This window comes from Aptenodytes patagonicus, chromosome 21 (genome assembly GCF_965638725.1).
Source record: "Aptenodytes patagonicus chromosome 21, bAptPat1.pri.cur, whole genome shotgun sequence".
Lineage (NCBI taxonomy): Eukaryota > Metazoa > Chordata > Aves > Sphenisciformes > Spheniscidae > Aptenodytes > Aptenodytes patagonicus.
In genome coordinates, this window is record NC_134969.1 from 4,761,951 (window position 1) to 4,779,705 (window position 17,755).

The 17,755-nt window shown below is 68.0% G+C and overlaps 3 protein-coding genes across 5 annotated transcripts; 1 reads left to right on the forward strand and 2 right to left on the reverse strand.

The window, feature by feature from the left end:
* Positions 1-405: 405 nt before the first annotated feature.
* MAP3K6 (mitogen-activated protein kinase kinase kinase 6) lies at positions 406-831 on the reverse strand (the record flags this gene model as incomplete). The annotated part of the gene is given in 1 exon segment (XM_076357593.1): positions 406-831. A coding segment is annotated over 1 exon segment (280 nt), but the record flags the coding sequence as incomplete, so codon positions are not given.
* A 2,349-nt stretch (positions 832-3,180) lies between these two features.
* Positions 3,181-17,368, reverse strand: CD164L2 (CD164 molecule like 2). 3 transcript variants are annotated; one of them, XM_076357367.1, is made up of 6 exons: positions 17,147-17,365; positions 7,288-7,392; positions 6,608-6,685; positions 6,327-6,392; positions 5,440-5,605; positions 3,181-3,778 (listed from the first exon to the last, which is right to left on the reverse strand). In XM_076357367.1, the coding sequence occupies exons 1-6, from the start codon at positions 17,319-17,321 to the stop codon at positions 3,772-3,774; spliced, it is 597 nt and encodes a 198-aa protein (XP_076213482.1). In that variant the 5' UTR covers positions 17,322-17,365; the 3' UTR covers positions 3,181-3,771. The 3 variants fall into 3 exon arrangements, with proteins under 3 accessions (XP_076213482.1, XP_076213481.1, XP_076213483.1); XM_076357366.1 differs by lacking the exon at positions 3,181-3,778 and adding an exon at positions 4,663-4,973 and having other exon boundaries at positions 17,147-17,368; XM_076357368.1 differs by lacking the exons at positions 3,181-3,778; positions 17,147-17,365 and adding exons at positions 4,663-4,973; positions 9,264-9,469.
* On the forward strand, positions 12,579-15,060 carry GPR3 (G protein-coupled receptor 3). The gene is made up of 2 exons (XM_076357365.1): positions 12,579-12,625; positions 13,399-15,060. Exon 2 carries the CDS (start codon positions 13,415-13,417, stop codon positions 14,399-14,401), a length of 987 nt encoding a protein of 328 aa, XP_076213480.1. The 5' UTR covers positions 12,579-12,625; positions 13,399-13,414; the 3' UTR covers positions 14,402-15,060.
* Positions 17,369-17,755: the final 387 nt, after the last annotated feature.

The following is a 17,755-nucleotide window of genomic DNA, read 5'->3' on the forward strand; positions in this document are numbered from 1 at the left end:
TCCGCATCCCCTAAGAGAGGGGACGGCCCCTGCCATCACAGCAACCTGAGGCCGCAGTGAGGGGCACCCGTTTGCCCCCGGGCACAGGGTTGAACCCTGAGCAAACCCTCCACAAAAAACACCCTTTCCGAAATCACACCCCTGTGTTTAATGCCAGGGAGGAAGACATCCCGGCAAATATCCAACCACCCTGGAAAGCAAACAGGAGGCAGGCAGAAAAGCAAAACAGCGAACCGCCCGAGCGCACAGTCGGCAGAGCTCCGCCGGGAGCTGCACAGGGGCTAGGGAAAGTCTCGGCCCAGATATTCCCGGACAGCTGGGATAACCAGGCAGAACAGCAGGAAAAGGAGGGTGATAGAAACCCCACGCCGGGGACGTCGCCGGCGGAGAGGGTTGCGTCCTCACCTGCGTTGTAGAAGCGGTCGAGGGTGGCGGTGTCGCCCAGCGCCAGGGTGCCGAAGGGCAAGGTGTGCAGGCGTGCCCGCAGGTGATGGCAGGCATCGTGCAGGCTGCGCAGCGCGGGGCAGGCGGCCGGCTCCCGCCCCAGCACGCAGACGACGCTCAGCACCCGCCGCCCGCCCGTCCTTCCCCGGGTCCCGCACACCGGCCGGCCTGTCGTGCCCGCCACAGCCAGCGGGTCCTGCCAGCAGCTCCCGGCCACCGGGGGGGTCCCCGGCACCTCCATGGCTGGGGCAGCCAGAACCACCCGGGGAGGGGGGGGGGCTCGTACCGAGCACCGGGAGAGGCCGTACCGTGCACGGAGCTGCCCCGGTCCTTACTGGGAGAGCCCTTACCTTGTACCGGGCTGCCCTGCACCACGGTGCCCTATTCCCCCCCCAGGGAGAGCCCGTAGTCTGCACCGGGCTGCCCCTAATCACCCCCCCCCCCGCCCCGGGAGAGCCTGGATCCTGTACCGGGCTGTCCTGCACCAGGCTGCCCCGTTCCTTACCGGGAAAGCCCGTAGTCTGCACCGGGCTGCCCTAATTCCGCCCCCCGGGAGAGCCTGGATCCTGTACCGGGCTGTCCCGCACCGGGCTGCCCCGTTCCTTACCGGGAGAGCCCGTACCCCGCACCGGGCTGCCCCGTTCCCCACCGGGAGAGCTCCCTACCGGGCCGGCTCGCACCGGCAGGGTCCGCCCCGTTCAACCGGGCTCCTTCCCGGGCTGCTCCGCACCGGGGCTGCCGCGTACCGGGCTCCACTCCGCCCCGCTCCGCCTCGGGCACCGGGCGCCGCTTCCGCCTGGCCCGGCCGTGAGTCAACGGCGGCCCCGCCTGCCCCGTCCCCCCCCCGGGACGGGACGGACCCCCCCCGGCCGGATCCTGCCCCCTGACGGGCACCGGTTGCAAAGGGCCGGTTGCGAAACGGGAGCGAGGGGAAGGGGAAGTGGGAGGAGGGGCAGGGGGGGGTCCCCGGGGCCGGTCCCCCCTCCCTGCACGTGTGGCAGCCGAAATAACGGCCCCAAAGTCGCCTTGGGTGGCGGGAGCGGCGGCGAAGCGAAGCCGGGGTTCTCCGGGGGGGGGGTGAAGGGCCGGGCAGCCCCCCCCCCTCCTGCCCCCTTCCCGTATCCCCCATCGCATCCCCCTGGCCGGGGCGAGGGGCCGGGGAAGGTCCCCGGGGGATGGAGAAGGGATGGAAACGGCTGGCGGGCCTGGCTGGGGAGGCGGGAGCCGTGCGGGCAGAGCTGCGGGCAGAGCTGCGGGCAGAGCTGCTCTGACGTGCAGCGTTCCCTGCCGGGAAAGCGTGGTGGGATGCAGGGGACAGGCTGGCACAGCACCCTGGGCTGGGCTGCCGCGCAGGCAGACAACCTCCGCGCAGGCAGACAAGCCACTGCACGGGCAGACAAGCCACCGTACAGGCAGACAACCTCCATACAGGCAGAGAAGCCACCACGCAGGCAGAGAAGCCACTGCCCGGGCAGACAAGCCACCATACAGGCAGACAAGCCACTATGCAGGCAGACAACCACCGCGCAGGCAGACAACCTCCGTACAGGCAGGCAAGCCACCGTACAGGCAGGCAAGCCACCATGCAGACAGGCAAGCCATCACGCAGGCAGACAAGCCACCATGCGGGCAAACAAGCCACTATGCAGGCAGATAAGTCACCGTGCAGGCAGACAAGCCACTGCACAGGCAGACAAGCCACCGTACAGGCAGACAACCTCCATACAGGCAGAGAAGCCACCACGCAGGCAGAGAAGCCACTGCCCGGGCAGACAAGCCACCATACAGGCAGACAAGCCACTATGCAGGCAGACAACCACCGCGCAGGCAGACAACCTCCGTACAGGCAGGCAAGCCACCGTACAGGCAGGCAAGCCACCATGCAGACAGGCAAGCCATCACGCAGGCAGACAAGCCACCACGCGGGCAAACAAGCCACTATGCAGGCAGATAAGTCACCGTGCAGGCAGACAAGCCACTGCACAGGCAGACAAGCCACCGTACAGGCAGACAACCACCGCGCAGGCAGACAAGCCGTCCCAGCCTTGTTCCCACGGCAGGGCCGGGCCAGCCTGGGGCGGGAGGGAGGAGCGGGGATGGCGGGCGCCCAGGGACGGCGGGACACGGAGCCCTGCCTGCCCAGGCCTGCTGCTCAGCCCCACCGCCGTTTCGGGGAAGGCAGAGCCAGGGGTGCGGTGGCTGCGGCACACACCGTGCCGGGCCTCTTCCCCTGCCGCCGCGGGAAGGAACGTGTCCCTCCTCCCCATCGCCATCCCTGGGGTGCCCCGCGATAGCGGGGCTGGATGTGGCCGCAGAGGTGTGTCCCCAATCTCGAGCCCTGGCCCACGCTTGTCCAGAGCCGGGGAGCCCAAGCCCAACAATTCCCCCAATTCCTCCAACCTTGGCCCGCGGTCGCCCCTGCTGCCCCCCGGGGCCAGGCAAGGGGACGTGCCCCACGGAGGGGGACACCATGGGGTGAGATCCCCAGGACAGGAAGGGATGATGTCCTGTTGCTCCATCCTCCAGCATGGCATCACCCCTCTCCATACCGGTTCCCCTCCCCTGGTCAGTGGGAGGACTGGAGTCACTCGGGACCACCCGCCAACACCAGCCTGTGGGCAGGACGCAGTCACGTCCCCAACTGCAGGTACGGGGTTTGCAACCAAAATCTCCCGGGGCAGCACCCAACGCTCGGGCTCTGGGGGTGACGGGTGACCATGACACGGACACCAGAAATAGGAGGAAAATACTTTATTGGGTCTCTGTCCCCCCTGCGCCGGCTCAGGCTCTGCCTGGCGTGGGGCTGGGGGCTTGGCCAGCAAAGGGCCACCTCTGATCCCCTGGGGTGCCCTGGGTCCCCCGGCTTCCTGGCAAGCACAGGGTCGGGGGGGGGGGGAGGGGGAGCCCAAGGCTGGGATTCAGGGCTGGATGGGACCCCCGTGCCCAGCTGCACCCCTCCACCTTGCTCTGCCCCCCCCCCCAGGGAGCAGCCGGAGGGTGCGACCGTGGCCACGCTGGGTGCAAACCTCCCGGAGCATCCCCAGCCGTGCTGGGGACAGGGGTCAGGCCTGGGTGATGCGTCCCACCCCGGTCCCTCCCGGGGCAGAGAGGGCAGCCTGGGGCAGAGCCAGCTTTGCATAGTTGTGGTGCAGGCAGGGGCCCTGCGGCCGGGGCCGGGGCCAGGGCCGGGGGGGGTGGGGGGAACACGGTCCGGCAGCGGGCAGGGATGCCGGCAGCGGGCAGGGATGCCGGCAGCGCTGGCCTCTTCTCTGCCTGCCTTGGGGAGGACGAGGGCAGCATCTCCCCAGCCTGGGGCGTGCGGCGGCCTCAAATCCTGGTGCAGCGGACAGAGAAAAGCAAGTAGCAGAAAGGGCCCGGGCGGCTTTGCCCTGGGGGGGGAGTCCAGCCCCCCCCCCCCCCCCCCCCCCCCCCGCAGCCCCCAGGGAATGGGGTGCAGGGAGGGGTGCCCCAGTGCCCACCCTGCTGCACCCATGAGGGTGGCAATGCCATGGGGAAAGGTTGGCCCTGCACCTGGGAATTGGGGTGCATGGATGGGAGCTACCGCAGGGGAGGGATGGGGGGGGGGGGGGGGGCACAGGCTTTCTGCAGCCGTGTCCCCCCCATGCATCCTCACCCCAGCTACACGAACTGCGCCCCCCCCCCCCCCCCCCCCTCCCCGGACACGAGACAGACACCACCTCGCAGAGTTTAATTGGGGCAGCCCGAGCTACAAGTCTCACCCCAAGGCACACAGCACGCACCCCCCCTCCCCAAAACAACACACAGAAAGGGGGGGGAGGGTTGGGGACCCCCACACACACCCCCCCCCACAGCAACACAGAGGCACAGCAAAAGCACACAGCAAGGCCCTGGCTCTGCTCCTCCGGCAGGCACGGAGGGGCCGGGGTGGGCAGCGGCTGGGGGCGGTCGGAGCAGGGGGCTGGGTGCTCCAGCCAAAATGCTGAAGGGAAAAGCACCTGAGAGCCTGCCGGGAAAAGAGGGGACCCCAAGCCCCCCCCCCCCAGCAAGCCCCAAGGCTGTGGGGAGGCAATGGGGCAGGGGGTGCAGAGGGGGGATCAGGGGGTGCCCAAGGTGGGGAGGGGGGCTGCTGGGTGCACTCTAACTGGGGCCAAACTGGGCCCTGCAGCTCCCGTCCTGCCGAGGGTGCTCGGGGCAGGGGGGGCTGCACCCTGTGCCGCAGGGCCGGGGGGGGGGGGGCCGGGGACACCTCGCCCAGGTGGCAGAAGGGGCACGGGTGTGCCAAGCGGCCGTGCGTCGGCTGCATCCCGCCAGGGGCTCCTTGCATGAAAGGGGGGCGAGGGGGGGACACCCCCTTCCCTTCCACCACTAATGACTCCCAGAAAAAGAGCAAACCAGCCGGGAATCCCCCTTCATGCAAACCAGGAGAGAGGGACCACGTCATCCCCCCCACCCCGGGGAGGGGCGAGGGAAGGGTCAAGCTCTGGGGGTGCAGAGGAGCAGCCCCCTCCCCGTCGCCGCCGATACCCAGCACCTACTGGTTGTCCTCTCTGGCAGCGTGCAAGGAAAGAGAGATGGGGCACGGCCCCACATGTTAGACACGGCGAGCCCCATGGCACCAGGCGAGGGGGGAGAAGAGCAACAGGCCCCCACTTGGCTCAACTCAGGGGGATGGATTCGGGGGCCCCGTGCTCCCCATAGGGCTCGGAGCCAGGATCCGGCCAGGCAGCAACAGACAGAGCAGGCGGCAGGACAGCCGGACGCCGGCGAGGGGACAGGCAGGGGAGGACGAGCCCCTCCATCTCCCAGATCCTCCCCCCGCCGGGCGAGGACGGACCGGCACAAACAGCCACGGGAGACAACACTCAGCTGCGAGACAGGACACGGCCAGACGGGCCACGGAGCCCCACGCACCGGGGCTGACCCCCATTTTTGGCTTCAAGGGTGGGCTTGGCCCAGGCATGAGCCGGCGCGGGTCCCCCCACTCCATCCCGGCCGGGGGCGCGGGAGCCTTACAGCGTTTGGTAGGTGCTGTCCTTCGACTTGATGAACTTGATGATGAAGAAGACCACGGCTTGGACGCTCAGCACCAGCACGATACCGCCGATGAAGCTGGCCGTGTCAAAGCCGGGCGGGTGAAATTCGGGGCTGCCCGTCAACGGGGTGCTGGTGGTGGTGGTCCCTAACGGCAGGGGAAAACGGGGTGTGGGGGTTATGGGTGCTGTTGGCAATCCTGGGGTACTGCTGAGCCCGCCAAGGAGAGGGGATTTGGGGTCTGCACAGACCCCAGCATCTGCATGGGGCTGGGATGTCCCCATTGACATGAGGACGCAGGGATGGGCTCGGCCTCTTCCCATGCCAGAGCAGCCGGCACCGTGCGGGAGAGGAGCCAGCGGTGAAAGGATCCCAGTGGGATCAATAATTCAGAGGGCTCCAGGCTCCGGTTACCCGCCGTAATTAGCTCAACGCTCTCCAGTTCCCGCTTTCTGGAAGAGGCTCCTTCTTCGCTTCCAGCCCCTGTTCCAACCCGGACAGAGATGGCACTTCCCGGCAAGGATGGCAGCAGGACTGGTTCTTGGGCGGGGGGGGGGGGGCCTGCAGAGTGTTATGACCCCCCCCAGCCCCATCCCGGCATCGCCGCAGACCACAGCAGCATCGCTTGGGGCAGAGAGGAGGGACAGGGACCGGAGCTGTGACCCTGGGGACGGCACTGGCACCTCCTGGGGCACAGCCAAGGTTGAAGCTCCATGGATACAACCCCAAGGGCGGCTCTGCTCATCTCTCTCAGGGGGATGCGAAACACGGAGGGAAGCGGCTTGTCCCATCCCACTGGCCACTGTCCCCTGGGGCACCCGGACCCCCCACCCCATCCCACCACCTCCCACCCCCCCAGACCCACTCACTTGGGGAGTGCGTCACCGGCTCCTTGCTACGGGACCGTGGAGGCTCTTCGGTGAGGGACTTCAGTGCTGCCGGAGGCAGTGACAGAGGGAAGGGGAGAAAAAGGGTTGTCAAGGGACATTGCCGTGCACCCCCCGCCCCACGTCCCTGTTCCGGGGGTGGGATTTCATCCCCACGACCCCGGCACCTGTGGCAGCACCTCCATCCCGAAGGCTGCTGGGTCTGGGGGGTGGGGGCTGCTGGGGTCCGGGGGGACCCGCTCTCGTGGCGGGAGTGGGGTTACCTCGACACAGGGTGCTGGTGTTGTAGAGTGCGCAGGTCTCCCGCGCTGCCGCCCCTCTCTGCACGCAGCTCCCCGTCTCTGTGGGAAGAGGGAGCAGGGTTTTCCCAAGGGACCCCCCCAGCAAACCAGCCCGTGGGGGCACCCAGTGCAGCCGATGGCATTTGGGCCCAGGGCTGCCCTGGGCACCCGAGGGTTTGGGATGGCGAGGACTCATTCCCAGGGGTGGGCATCCATCCGAGGGGCTGCAAGCTGGGGCTCGCATCCGCACCCCCGCAGGGAAGAGCCCCAAACAAGGGCTTTATAAACAGCCGGCTTTCTCCCATCTCCATCCCTTGGTGCTGCTCCATCCGCACCTCCGTGGAGGGGGAGGTGGAGGGTTCCCAGCGTTCCCCCAAGCCCAGCATGGCTGGGAGCAGCACACGCCGAAATCCCGCACCCCTGCCTGCCGGGCTGGCACGGATCCCCTGCTCCCCCCCGGGATGGGTCAGGTGAGACAGACCTTGACCATGGAAAGCAGCTGGGACCAGGCACCCAAGGGTGCTGAGCTGCCGGCACCATCCCGGCACGGCCCCAGCCCAGTGGCAGGGGCTGGGGAAGGCTGGTGGCAGGCGAGAGGCCCAGAGTAAGCTCTGGCTGTGGGAGCCCCTTGCTGTCCCCCCACACGGCTGAGCCCCCTTCACCTGGCTCCTCGGGGGTCCCGCAGCCCACCCAGACGCAGCCGGTGACGTTGTGCGAGGCGGTGCTGGCCGTGCATGTCTCGCAGGACCTCAGCTCGCCGCAGTCTCCTGCCAAAGCCGGGGGAAAGGGGTGAGGGCAGGGCCAGCATCCGTCCCCCCGTCAGCCGGGGTCGGGGCTGGACCCTCTGCTCCACGGAGGAGGATTTCTCATGACGCAGCAGGAGGAATGAAGGCACCTCTCGCAGCACCAAACCCACTGACAGACCCGTCCTGGCCAGCTGCAGGTGTGTTTGTAGCATCACCAGCTCTCTGGAGAGGGGACATCCCGCACCCCACAGCTCCCAGCACCCATGGCCACCCGGGACATGTGGGGCTCACCCCATCACCCACAGCCACGGTGGGCCGCAGCGCAGGGCAAGCCCACCCCAGCCCCGGATCTTTTGATGGAGGTTTAAAAGAGACGAGGCAGCACCACCAGCCCGGCTGCTCCCAGCAGCCCGGTAGGGGTTATTTAAGCAGCATCGCCCCGCTGTCCCCCCAGACCGGGGCGGGGGCAGGACCCCCTGCTCCCCATCGCCCCAGCAATGGCAGTGAGTCACCTGGGTGTTCGCAGAGCTGCTCTGCCACGAGCTCTTCCCCCCACACACACACGCTCATCATTAATTTACAGCGATGACTGTCAGCGAGGGAGGCTGCAACGGGGAGCCGCGGCCGGGCCCTGCCTGCACCTCGCTGTGGCCCACGCCCGCGTTTGCACCATCCTGGGAAGGAGCCCACCTGGACGTGTTTCCAGGCTCTCAGGGGACAAACACACACACCCCCTGCCCCCCCGCCGGGCTCGCAGGAGGGTGTCGGGGGTTAGCACCCCCCTGGGCTGACTCCCCAGGGGTCTCTGCCACGCAGGGACCGACTCAGCCTCGTGCTTGGCTTTGTCGCACCGGCTGCACCCCATCCCCGCCGGCAGCGCTTTGCAGAGGGCTTCCCACCACACCACCTCCCTTTGGGGTGGGCAGCTCCAGCCCCCCCCCCCAGCTTTTAGGGTCCTCCTGGCCGCCGGCGCCATGCCTGGCTGATAGAAGAGGCCCTTTCCTTCTCCCAGTGCCCCCAACCACCCCCCCCCCCCCCCCAGCAAAAGCAAAGGGGGCAACTGGTGGCGTAAGGCAAGAAGTGGGATGCCGCGGACCCATTGCCATGGCTACGGCATGGTGGGCATGCCGCCGGGCCCCCCCTCCAGCATTTAGAGACCTGCCAGGAACCAATGGGAAAGTAGGACTTTGTTCGCAAGGGTTTCAGGCAGGTTTATAATTTAAGTTATTTTTATCGCGGCAGGCAGAGGAACAGACGTTTGAGCCCAACGTTGTCAACTCCCGCTCCTGCCGTCAGGTGTGGGGAGGGAGAGGGAAATAAAGGGGGGCAGCGGGGCCGGCTGAGGGCAGCTCCATCCCCACGGGTGCTCTGGGAACACGCGTGGGCCCCGGTGGGACAAGCCGGGGTGGAAATGTCTCCCGTGAGCAGCAGGGGGATGGGAGAAGGGGAGCAGAAGCAAGCCTGGGGTTTGCATAATTAATGCCCGGAGTTGCAGGCACCCCGGGCAGGAGGATGACGGCTCCGCTCCCCCACAGAAACCGCCGCGAACCATGAGATCCCCCCACTCTTCGGAGAGGAGGCCGGACCCTGCACCCCGCTGTCCCGCAGCGGCCCAGGGCACCCCTCCTGGCCCTGGGGGTCCCAGCCCCAAGGGTGGGAGCAGGAGCGGGGGCCCCTCTCCCCCCAAAACCGGGGCCAGCTGAGGGAACGGGGCTCCCCTGGTCCCATCACGGACGAGGGGGTCCCGTGGGGGCCGGGGGCGAGGGGCACCCCCGGAAAAAAAAAAAAGAACCCCCCCCCCAAAAAAAGTTCGGCTGTCCCAAAGCTGCAAACTCCCCTCCCCCCCGCCCCGGCCCCGGGCGCCCCCCCCCCCCCGCGCTCCCCGGCCGTACCTGCGCGGGTGGGAGCGGGCCCCTGCGCGCACAACAGCGCGCAGAGCAGCGCGCAGCGCAGCGCCCCGGCGCACGGCGGGGCCATGACCCGGCCCGGTTGCGCTCGGCTTAGCCAGGCTCAGCTCAGCCTGGCTCGGCTCGGCCCGGTCCCAGCGGGAAGCGTCGGCTGCGGCGCCGCGGAGCTCCCGGGAGAGCGGAGCGGAGCCGCGGGCACATGCGCGCCCGCGGGAGGCGGCCCCGGCGGCGGCGGGGGACGGGCAGGGGCGGCCCCGCCTCGTCCCGCCCCGCCCCGGGGGGCCCGGCCCATGGCGGGGGGGGCCCCGCTCCCGAGATGCATCCCCCTCCCCCGCTGCCGCCTGCACCCTGCCGTGGCCGTGGGAAAGGCGGGGCTGCCCCGGGCTCGGGGGGCTCCGGAGCGCCGGGCGCTGCACCCCCAGCACGCACTGCTCCGCTGAACACACTGCACTGCACAGCCTGCGCCCACTGCGCACCCTGCGCTCACCGCGCCCACTGCGCCCACTGCGCACCCTGCGCACCCTGCGCACCCTGCGCTCACTGCGCCCACTGCGCTCACTGCGCCCCCTGCACACCCTGCACACCCTGCGCCCACTGCGCACCCTGCGCACCCTGCACCCACTGCGCCCACTGCACTCACTGCACACTGCCTGCGCACTGCGCACCCTGCACACCCTGCACACACAGCACACGCTGCACACCCTGCACACACTGCACACCCTGCACCCACTGCACTCACTGCACCCACTGCACTCACTGCACACTGCCTGCGCACTGCACACCCTGCACACCTTGCACTCACTGCACACCCTGCATACGCTGCACACCCTGCACACACTGCGCCCCCTGCGCCCACTGCGCCTACTGCGCCCCCTGCGCCCCCTGCACCCACTGCACCCACTGCACCCACTGTGCCCACTGTGCTCACTGCGCACCCTGCACACCCTGCACACCCTGCGCCCACTGCGCCCACTGCGCACCCTGCACACCCTGCACACACTGCACACCCTGCACACACTGCACACCCTGCACTCACTGCGCTCACTGCACACCCTGTGCACTCTGCACACCCTGCACACACTGCACTCACTGCACACCCTGCACACCTTGCACTCACTGCACACCCTGCATACGCTGCACACCCTGCACACACTGCGCCCCCTGCGCCCCCTGCACCCACTGCACCCACTGCGCCCACTGCGCTCACTGCGCACCCTGCACACGCTGCACACACTGCACCCACTGCGCTGACTGCGCACCCTGCACACCCTGCGCACCCTGCACTCACTGCGCACCGTGCACACACTGCACACACTGCACACCCTGCACTCACTGCGCTCACTGTGCACCCTGCACACCCTGCACACACTGCACTCACTGCACACCCTGCATACGCTGCACACCCTGCACACACTGCGCCCCCTGCGCCCACTGCGCCTACTGCGCCCACTGCACACCCTGCGCCCCCTGCGCCCCCTGCACCCACTGCACCCACTGCACCCACTGCGCCCACTGCGCTCACTGCGCACCCTGCACACCCTGCACACACTGCGCCCACTGCGCTCACTGCGCACCCTGCACACCCTGCGCACCCTGCACCCACTGCACACCCTGCACCCACTGCACACCCTGCACACTGCCTGTGCACTGTGTGCCCTGCAGTCACTGCACATTGCCTGCGCACTGTGCACCCTGCACACCCTGCACACCCTGCACACCCTGCACACCCTGCACACACTGCACTCACTGCACACCCCGCACCCTGCACACCCCGCACACCCCGCACACCCTGCACTCACTGCACACCCTGCACACCCTGCACTCACTGCACACCCCGCACCCTGCACACCCCGCACACCCCGCGCACTGCATGCGCCGCCCGTGCGCTGCACGCTCGCCCCGCACGCCCGACGCGCCCCGCACACGCCCCGCACAGCTGCTCCATCCCCAACCCCCGCACCCCCCCCAGTCCCCGCGACCCTCCCCGGGGCTGCGGCGGGTCCCTCCGCCCGCCGGTCCTGCTCCCCCAGGGACGCGGCCGCAGCCGTCGGAGGTGCGGGGAGGCCCCGCCGGGACCCGCGGCCGCGCCGTCGCGGCGGCGTTCAGCACCGCGAACAGCTCCCGCCGGGCCGGGCCGGGCCGGGCCGGGCCGGGCCGAGCCGAGCCGAGCCGAGCCAGGCCGGGCCGAGCCGAGCCGAGCCGGGCCGGGCCGGGCCGGGCCCTCCCTGACCCCCGGCCGGGCTCCGAGGGGGCGGCTGCAGCCGTGCCCGGGAGCACCGGGGGCTCCCGATCCCCGCGGGGTCCCGGCAGCGCCGCAGCCCGGCCCGGGCACCCCGGGACCCGCCACGTTTTGGCAGCGGGGCCGGGACTGGCCAAACCCGACCCCCCCACACCCCACCCCCCCACCCCCCATGCCCCACCCGCCCGGCGGGGGCAGGTTGCCGGGGAAGGCCTGAAGTGCACCGGGCTTCGAGGAACCGGAGCGGGGGAGAGTCCCGGCAGGGTCCCGGGGGTGCGCACGCCTTCTCCCTCCTCCTCCTCCTCCTCCTCCTCCTCCTCCTCCTCCTCCCCCGGGGAGGAGGGCTCCCTGCCAGCCGCCCTTCCCGCAGCCCCCCCGGCCGGGCCAGGCCTTCCCGGTTCTCCCGGCGATGAATTATTCAGGCTCGAGTGGGAAAGCCGGGCCGCGGGGACCCGCTGGCGGAGCGGAGAGGGGCTGCGCACCCCCAGGCTGTGCGGGGACGGGGGAGGACCCAGCTTCGCCCCCCCTTTCCCCCCCGGGCCGCCCCCTCCACACCCCGTGCAAAGCGGAGCCCCCAAACCTCTGCAATGGGGGGGGGGGGGGGGGGGGGGGCGAGCCGGCGCCCCCCTCCTCTGCAGCACGGCCCTGCAAGGGCTTCGCAAGGACGTGGCGGGGGGACCCCGGCTGGGGGTGGTCCCGGGGGCGGCGTGGGCCGGGCGGGGGGTGCGGGGGGTGTGTGTGTGGGGGGGGGGGGGGGGGGGTGCGGGGGTGCTGTTTTTTATGAATGGGCTGCTCCGTCCCCAGCGCGATTACTATGCGGCGCGCGCGCGCCCGCGCTGCCTCGCGGGGCGCTGATTGGCTCCGGCGCGCCATTGACGTCACAGCGGGGCGAACGGCGCTGGGGGGGGGGAGAAGGGGGGGGGGCGCGGCGGTGAGTCACACACACCCCCCCCCCCCCCGCTTCACACACACACACTCCCCCCCCTCGGTGTGTGTCCCCCCCCCCCCCCGGCGGGGCTCGGTCACTATAACTCGGCGGCGCCCATGGCAGCGGGCCCCCAGCCGGGGAGCCCAGCGCAGGCCGGGCCGCGGCCGAGCATCCCGGCAGGTGAGTGCCTGGCACCGGGGGGGGGGGGGGACGGGGGACGGGGGACGGGAGGGACGGACGACGACACGGCCACCGGGAGGGGGTGTGAGCCCCGGGAGGGGGCGTGAGCCCGCTTGGGCTAAAACGCAGCGCTATGGGAAGGAGGGCGAGGGGGCAGCCGTGTCCCCCCACCTCCCGGGGCTGTGCTGCCTGCCCGGGTGCCCCGGGAAAGGCAGACCCCCAAGGCAAGGGGGGGGGGGGAATCCCCCCCGGTTGGAGGGGCGCATGGCGGGGCCGGGAGGGCTCCTTTCTCCCCCCCCCCGGGGCCCCGGTCCCGGGTAAGTGGGGCCGCCCCCTTCACCTGCTGCTTGGGATCCCCTACGTGTTGTCCCGAAGCCCCGGGGGGAGGGGGGGGGGGGGGGCCGGGGCCGGTCCTGCTCCCCTGTATTTATCCGCCAAAATCACGCAGTGCACAAACCCCAGCGGCTAACGCAGGCAGGAGCGGGCTGAGCGGGGGTTCCTTCCACCCACCCCACCCCCCCCCCCCCTTTATTCACATATTTATTTTTCTTCGTTTTGAAAAGAATTAAAACCAAACCACCCTGTCCAGCAAAATCCCCTCGGAGCAACCAGCGAGCACCCCCCCAACACACGCCGCTCTGCCCCCCTCCCAGGGACAACTTTTGGGGGGAGGCAGGACTGTCCCTGGCTGGGTGGCCCAGGGACAGGCCGGGTGGGTCCCCGCTGCGGGCAGCGGGTGCTGAGGGGGCTGCTCTTGCTTTCGGCTGCGGCAGGTCAGCCTCCACCAGCATGATGGAGGAAGGGCCCCCCAACTCCAGCGAAGGCCAGCAAGGCTGGTTCACGGCCAGGAACGGCAGCGGCAGCTCCTTGGACCTGGAGTCTGTGGTACAACCCCTCGCCTTGAACCCGTGGGACGTCGTCCTCTGCATCTCCGGGACCATTATCTCCTGCGAGAACGCCATCGTGGTGGTGGTCATCTTCTACACCCCGACCTTCCGGGCTCCTATGTTCCTTCTCATCGGCAGCTTGGCCACAGCCGACCTCCTGGCCGGTTTGGGGTTGATCCTGCATTTTGCCTTTGTCTACTTCATCCCGTCGGAGGCGGTCAGCCTGCTCACGGTGGGGCTCCTGGTCACCTCCTTCACGGCCAGCGTCAGCAGCTTGCTGACCATCACCATTGACCGCTACCTGTCCCTCTACAACGCCCTGACCTACTACTCGGAGAGGACGGTCACCAGGACTTATATCATGTTGATCCTCACCTGGGGAGCCTCCATCTGCTATGGGCTCCTGCCCATCATGGGCTGGAACTGCCTGAAGGACCCCTCCGCCTGCAGCATCGTCAAGCCCCTGACGAAGAACCACCTCATCATCCTCTCCGTCTCCTTCTTCATGGTCTTTGCGGTGATGCTCCAGCTCTACGTGCAGATCTGTAAGATCGTCTGCCGGCACGCCCACCAGATCGCCGTCCAGAGACATTTCCTGGCCAGTTCCCACTACGTCACCACCCGAAAAGGCATCGCCACCTTGGCCGTCATCCTGGGCACCTTCGCTTCGTGCTGGCTGCCCTTCGCCATTTACTGTCTCCTGGGGGATTACAGCTACCCGGCCCTCTACACCTACGTCACCCTCCTCCCCGCCACCTACAACTCCATGATCAACCCCGTCATTTACGCCTTCAGGAACCAGGAGATCCAGAAAGTGCTGTGGACCGTGTGCTGCGGCTGCTTCTCCTCCACCATGCCTTTCCGGTCCCGCTCCCCCAGTGACGTCTGACACGTGTGTGTGTGTGTGTGTGCGCGTCCCCAGCCTCTCTGCACCTTTCGCTTACCGATTGCGGTTGGGGGATTTTCTTTTTTTCCCCTTTTCTTTTCACTCCCAGAGACACCTCGCAGGAGCTCTCAGAATCGAGCAGCTCTTCCCAGCCCCGTCCTTTTGGGCACGACCCCTTCTCTTCCTCTATTTTTCCACTTTTTGAATTTACGGGAGAGAAAAACATATTTTTTATCCATAATATAATCTATATTTATGCGTGCGCGTGTGAGAGAGAGGGGGGGAGATCCTCATATTTTCTTTAAAACTATTTATGATGCTTTATTTTTTTAAGGGGGGGCGATACCAGGAACGTTCGCTCCCCTCTTGCTTTTTTTACAGCCTCGTTATTTACCTCAGATAGTTAAAATATATTTTGTACGTTTGGGGAAGGGGGAGGGGGAAGACTCACTTGCCAGAGGAGGAGGGACTCAAACCCATCCCCTTCTCCCAGCTGTCCATCCATTTATTTATTATTTTTTAATTATTATTTCGTATGATTTTAATGCCGCCCTCCCAGCGCTGGGGCTTGCTGCCCTCTAGTGCTCACTGCCTTTGGGCAGAGGGTGCTGCCGGAGGCTCCGCGCCCCCAAACCCAGCAGCTTCGGGGTCCCCTGGGCGCTCCCCCCACTCATGGCACCCAGGGCTGCGCGCCCCCCCCCCCCCCCCCCCCCCGCCAAAGCCTTTCTTTGCACTGGGACTGGATTTGCACATTTGGGGCGGGGGGGGTGGGGGGGGGGTGGATGCGAAGAGGCTCCTTGGGATGGGGACCCCTCGGTGGGGTGCTGCGGAGCGGGGGTTAGGGTGTGGAGGGGGGTGCTTCTTGTTTACAACCATGGCGGGGGGGGGGGGTGGGGAGGGGAATAAAAGTAATTTGTGATACGAGGTGCGGCTGTTTGATGCTGGGGAGGGGTTGGGATGGTGTCTCCCGTGGGGGGGGGGGGGGGGGGAAGCAGGTTAAGGTCCCCGTGCTGTGACCCCGAGTCCAGGCAGGGCCTTCTCCCCGCTCTGTTTCCCTGCGCCCGGTTAAGAAATCCCAAGCGACAGCGCTTCCCCCACCCATCACATCCTGTTAGCAGGAGCCGGCCCCGGGGGGGGAGCAGCACCGAGGGCCTTCGCCATCCTCATCCTCACCGCGGTCCAGCCCCCGGCAGGCGGAGGGGGCTGCATCCAGCCTTGCGCCCTTACTGCCACCCCGATCAGAGCAAGATCGCGGGCAGCTGCCTGCACCCCGGCCCCTCTCACCCTGGCGAGGGTGGCACAGGAGGGCTCGGGGGCTCTGCCCAGGACCCCTGCACCGAGGTGCCCGTGCTGCAAGAGCCACCGCTCGAATAGGAGCTGGGATGCCCATCGCTGCTGGCCGTGCTGTTTGCATGCAGGGCTCGTCACAGGGAAGGCAGGGTTAACGATGGCAAAGCTAATTAGGGCAGCTCGTCCCCTCCGGTAGCAGGGCTCTGCGCCCCGAGAGCCCCCCGTGCCCCTGCCCACCCCGGTCAGGGAGCAGCAGGTTTCTTACAGACGTTTGTGCATCCGCAGACACGCCGGGATGTGGCAGAGCCCAAGGCTGAAGAGCAGCCGGAGCCCGGCTGGGTGCTGCGGTGCGGGCGGTGCAGGATGCATGCCGGCCCCCGAGGCTTCACTTCACCTTGGGCTCGGGGACCTGGTGGCAGCTCGGAGGGTTGGTGCTGTTTATTGCAAAGGAAATAAAAGATTTCCTTCCGCTTCTCGGCTGAGCTGAGCGCTGGAGAGGGGTTGTGGCAGCAAGCGTCGAGGGGAGATGGGGCTGGGGAGAGGCTGAAGGACCCGCAGACCAACGTCTCCTGCTCTCCAGGGGCTGGGCTCAGCGCTGGGGACGGGGTTGGGGAATCTGGGGCTCCCCTTGTCCCCACTGAGGTTAAGCCAGGGGGAAAGGAGGAAAGCTCAGGGGTTGGAGACACCCGTCGGGACCCTCCATCCCTCAGCCAGGGGATAATTCCTGAGCCCACCGAGCCCAGCAGTGAAAAATCCTGTAATTCCCAGCCCTACTTCATTCACGGGCAGTTTATACCTCGTTCCTCTTATGTCAACATTGTGTGGTGGCTTAAATAACTTTTCTCTCCCTTGTGCTTCCCCTGCTGATGTCTTCAGAGGGAGCAGCCGCAGTCCCTTTGCTTCTTCACGGTGGGCAAGCCTGGCTGGTCCCTCCTGCTCCCTGGGGTCCCTGTCACCTCCCCTGGGGACAGGGTGACACGCCGGGGTTTGCTGCAGGGTGTGCAAGCACGTGGCATAAAGGCAGCACCATGCAGGTCTGCTGGGACCCCCCCCCCCTCAGGCTGTCACCCACCATGGCCGGCGGTGGGGTGGGCACAGGGCTGCAGCCCCCAGCTCCTGGCAGGGCTGCACCGGAGCCGATGGGCTTCCCAAATTCATCCGGGGGGGGATTCACAGGGCTCAGGAGCTGGGGTGAGCCCACAGCGACAGCCCAGCATCAAAAGCCACCACGACCCAGCCACATCGCACCACGGCCGGCCAAGGGGCCACCTGTGCCTGGCTCCCCCCCCACGGCTGGCAATTAGAGAGCCCTCGTACCCACCACCACGGGTCCCCCGAGAACGCCACCCCTCGCAGCCCCGTCCCCTGCTGCTACCAGACACCGCAGCGGCCATCGCTCAGCGCGCGGCTGCCCTGCGTGCCGCTTCCCGGCTGGGAAACGCACCCTTCGGCTCCTACCTGTGTCCGATTCCCTCCTGCCAGGATGGATGAGGAAAGCCGAGGCTGAACGCGGGGCTGGAGGAAACCGGGAGCCCGACCCTGCCGCGGCGCCGGTTGCTCTCTCGGCACACCAGCCAGAGTCCGGAGATGTTCCCGGCTGCTCCAGGCCTTCGGGGGACGGAGCAGGCGGCATGGAGCGGGGAGATAAACAGCCCGCAGCAGGGCCCAGCCTGCTCCCTTTTTTGGTGGAGAAAGATGCAGAAAGCGGAGGTATAAAAACCAGCCAAATCCATCCAAAATGCGCCCGAGCGCTGAGCAGCCACCCCCACGCCAACCAATGTGCGGGAGAGGCCTGGGGGGGACCGACGGCCCAGCTTTGGGGTTAAAATACAAGCTAAGAGGCTGTGAGTGGGATAAAGGCATGGGCACGCCATCGCCCCAGCTGTGCACGCACATCTGGCAGGCCCAGCCCTCCCCAGGCACCTCCTGCCCAGCACCACGGCTCCCAGCAGATGCTGTAAGCCACAGGCAGCCTCTTGCCTCCAAACCCTGCCTGTGCTGCAGCGAGGGCATGGGGCTCCGGGCAGGTTTTGCTCCCTTTCTCCGTCGTGGGCAGTCCCTGGCCTG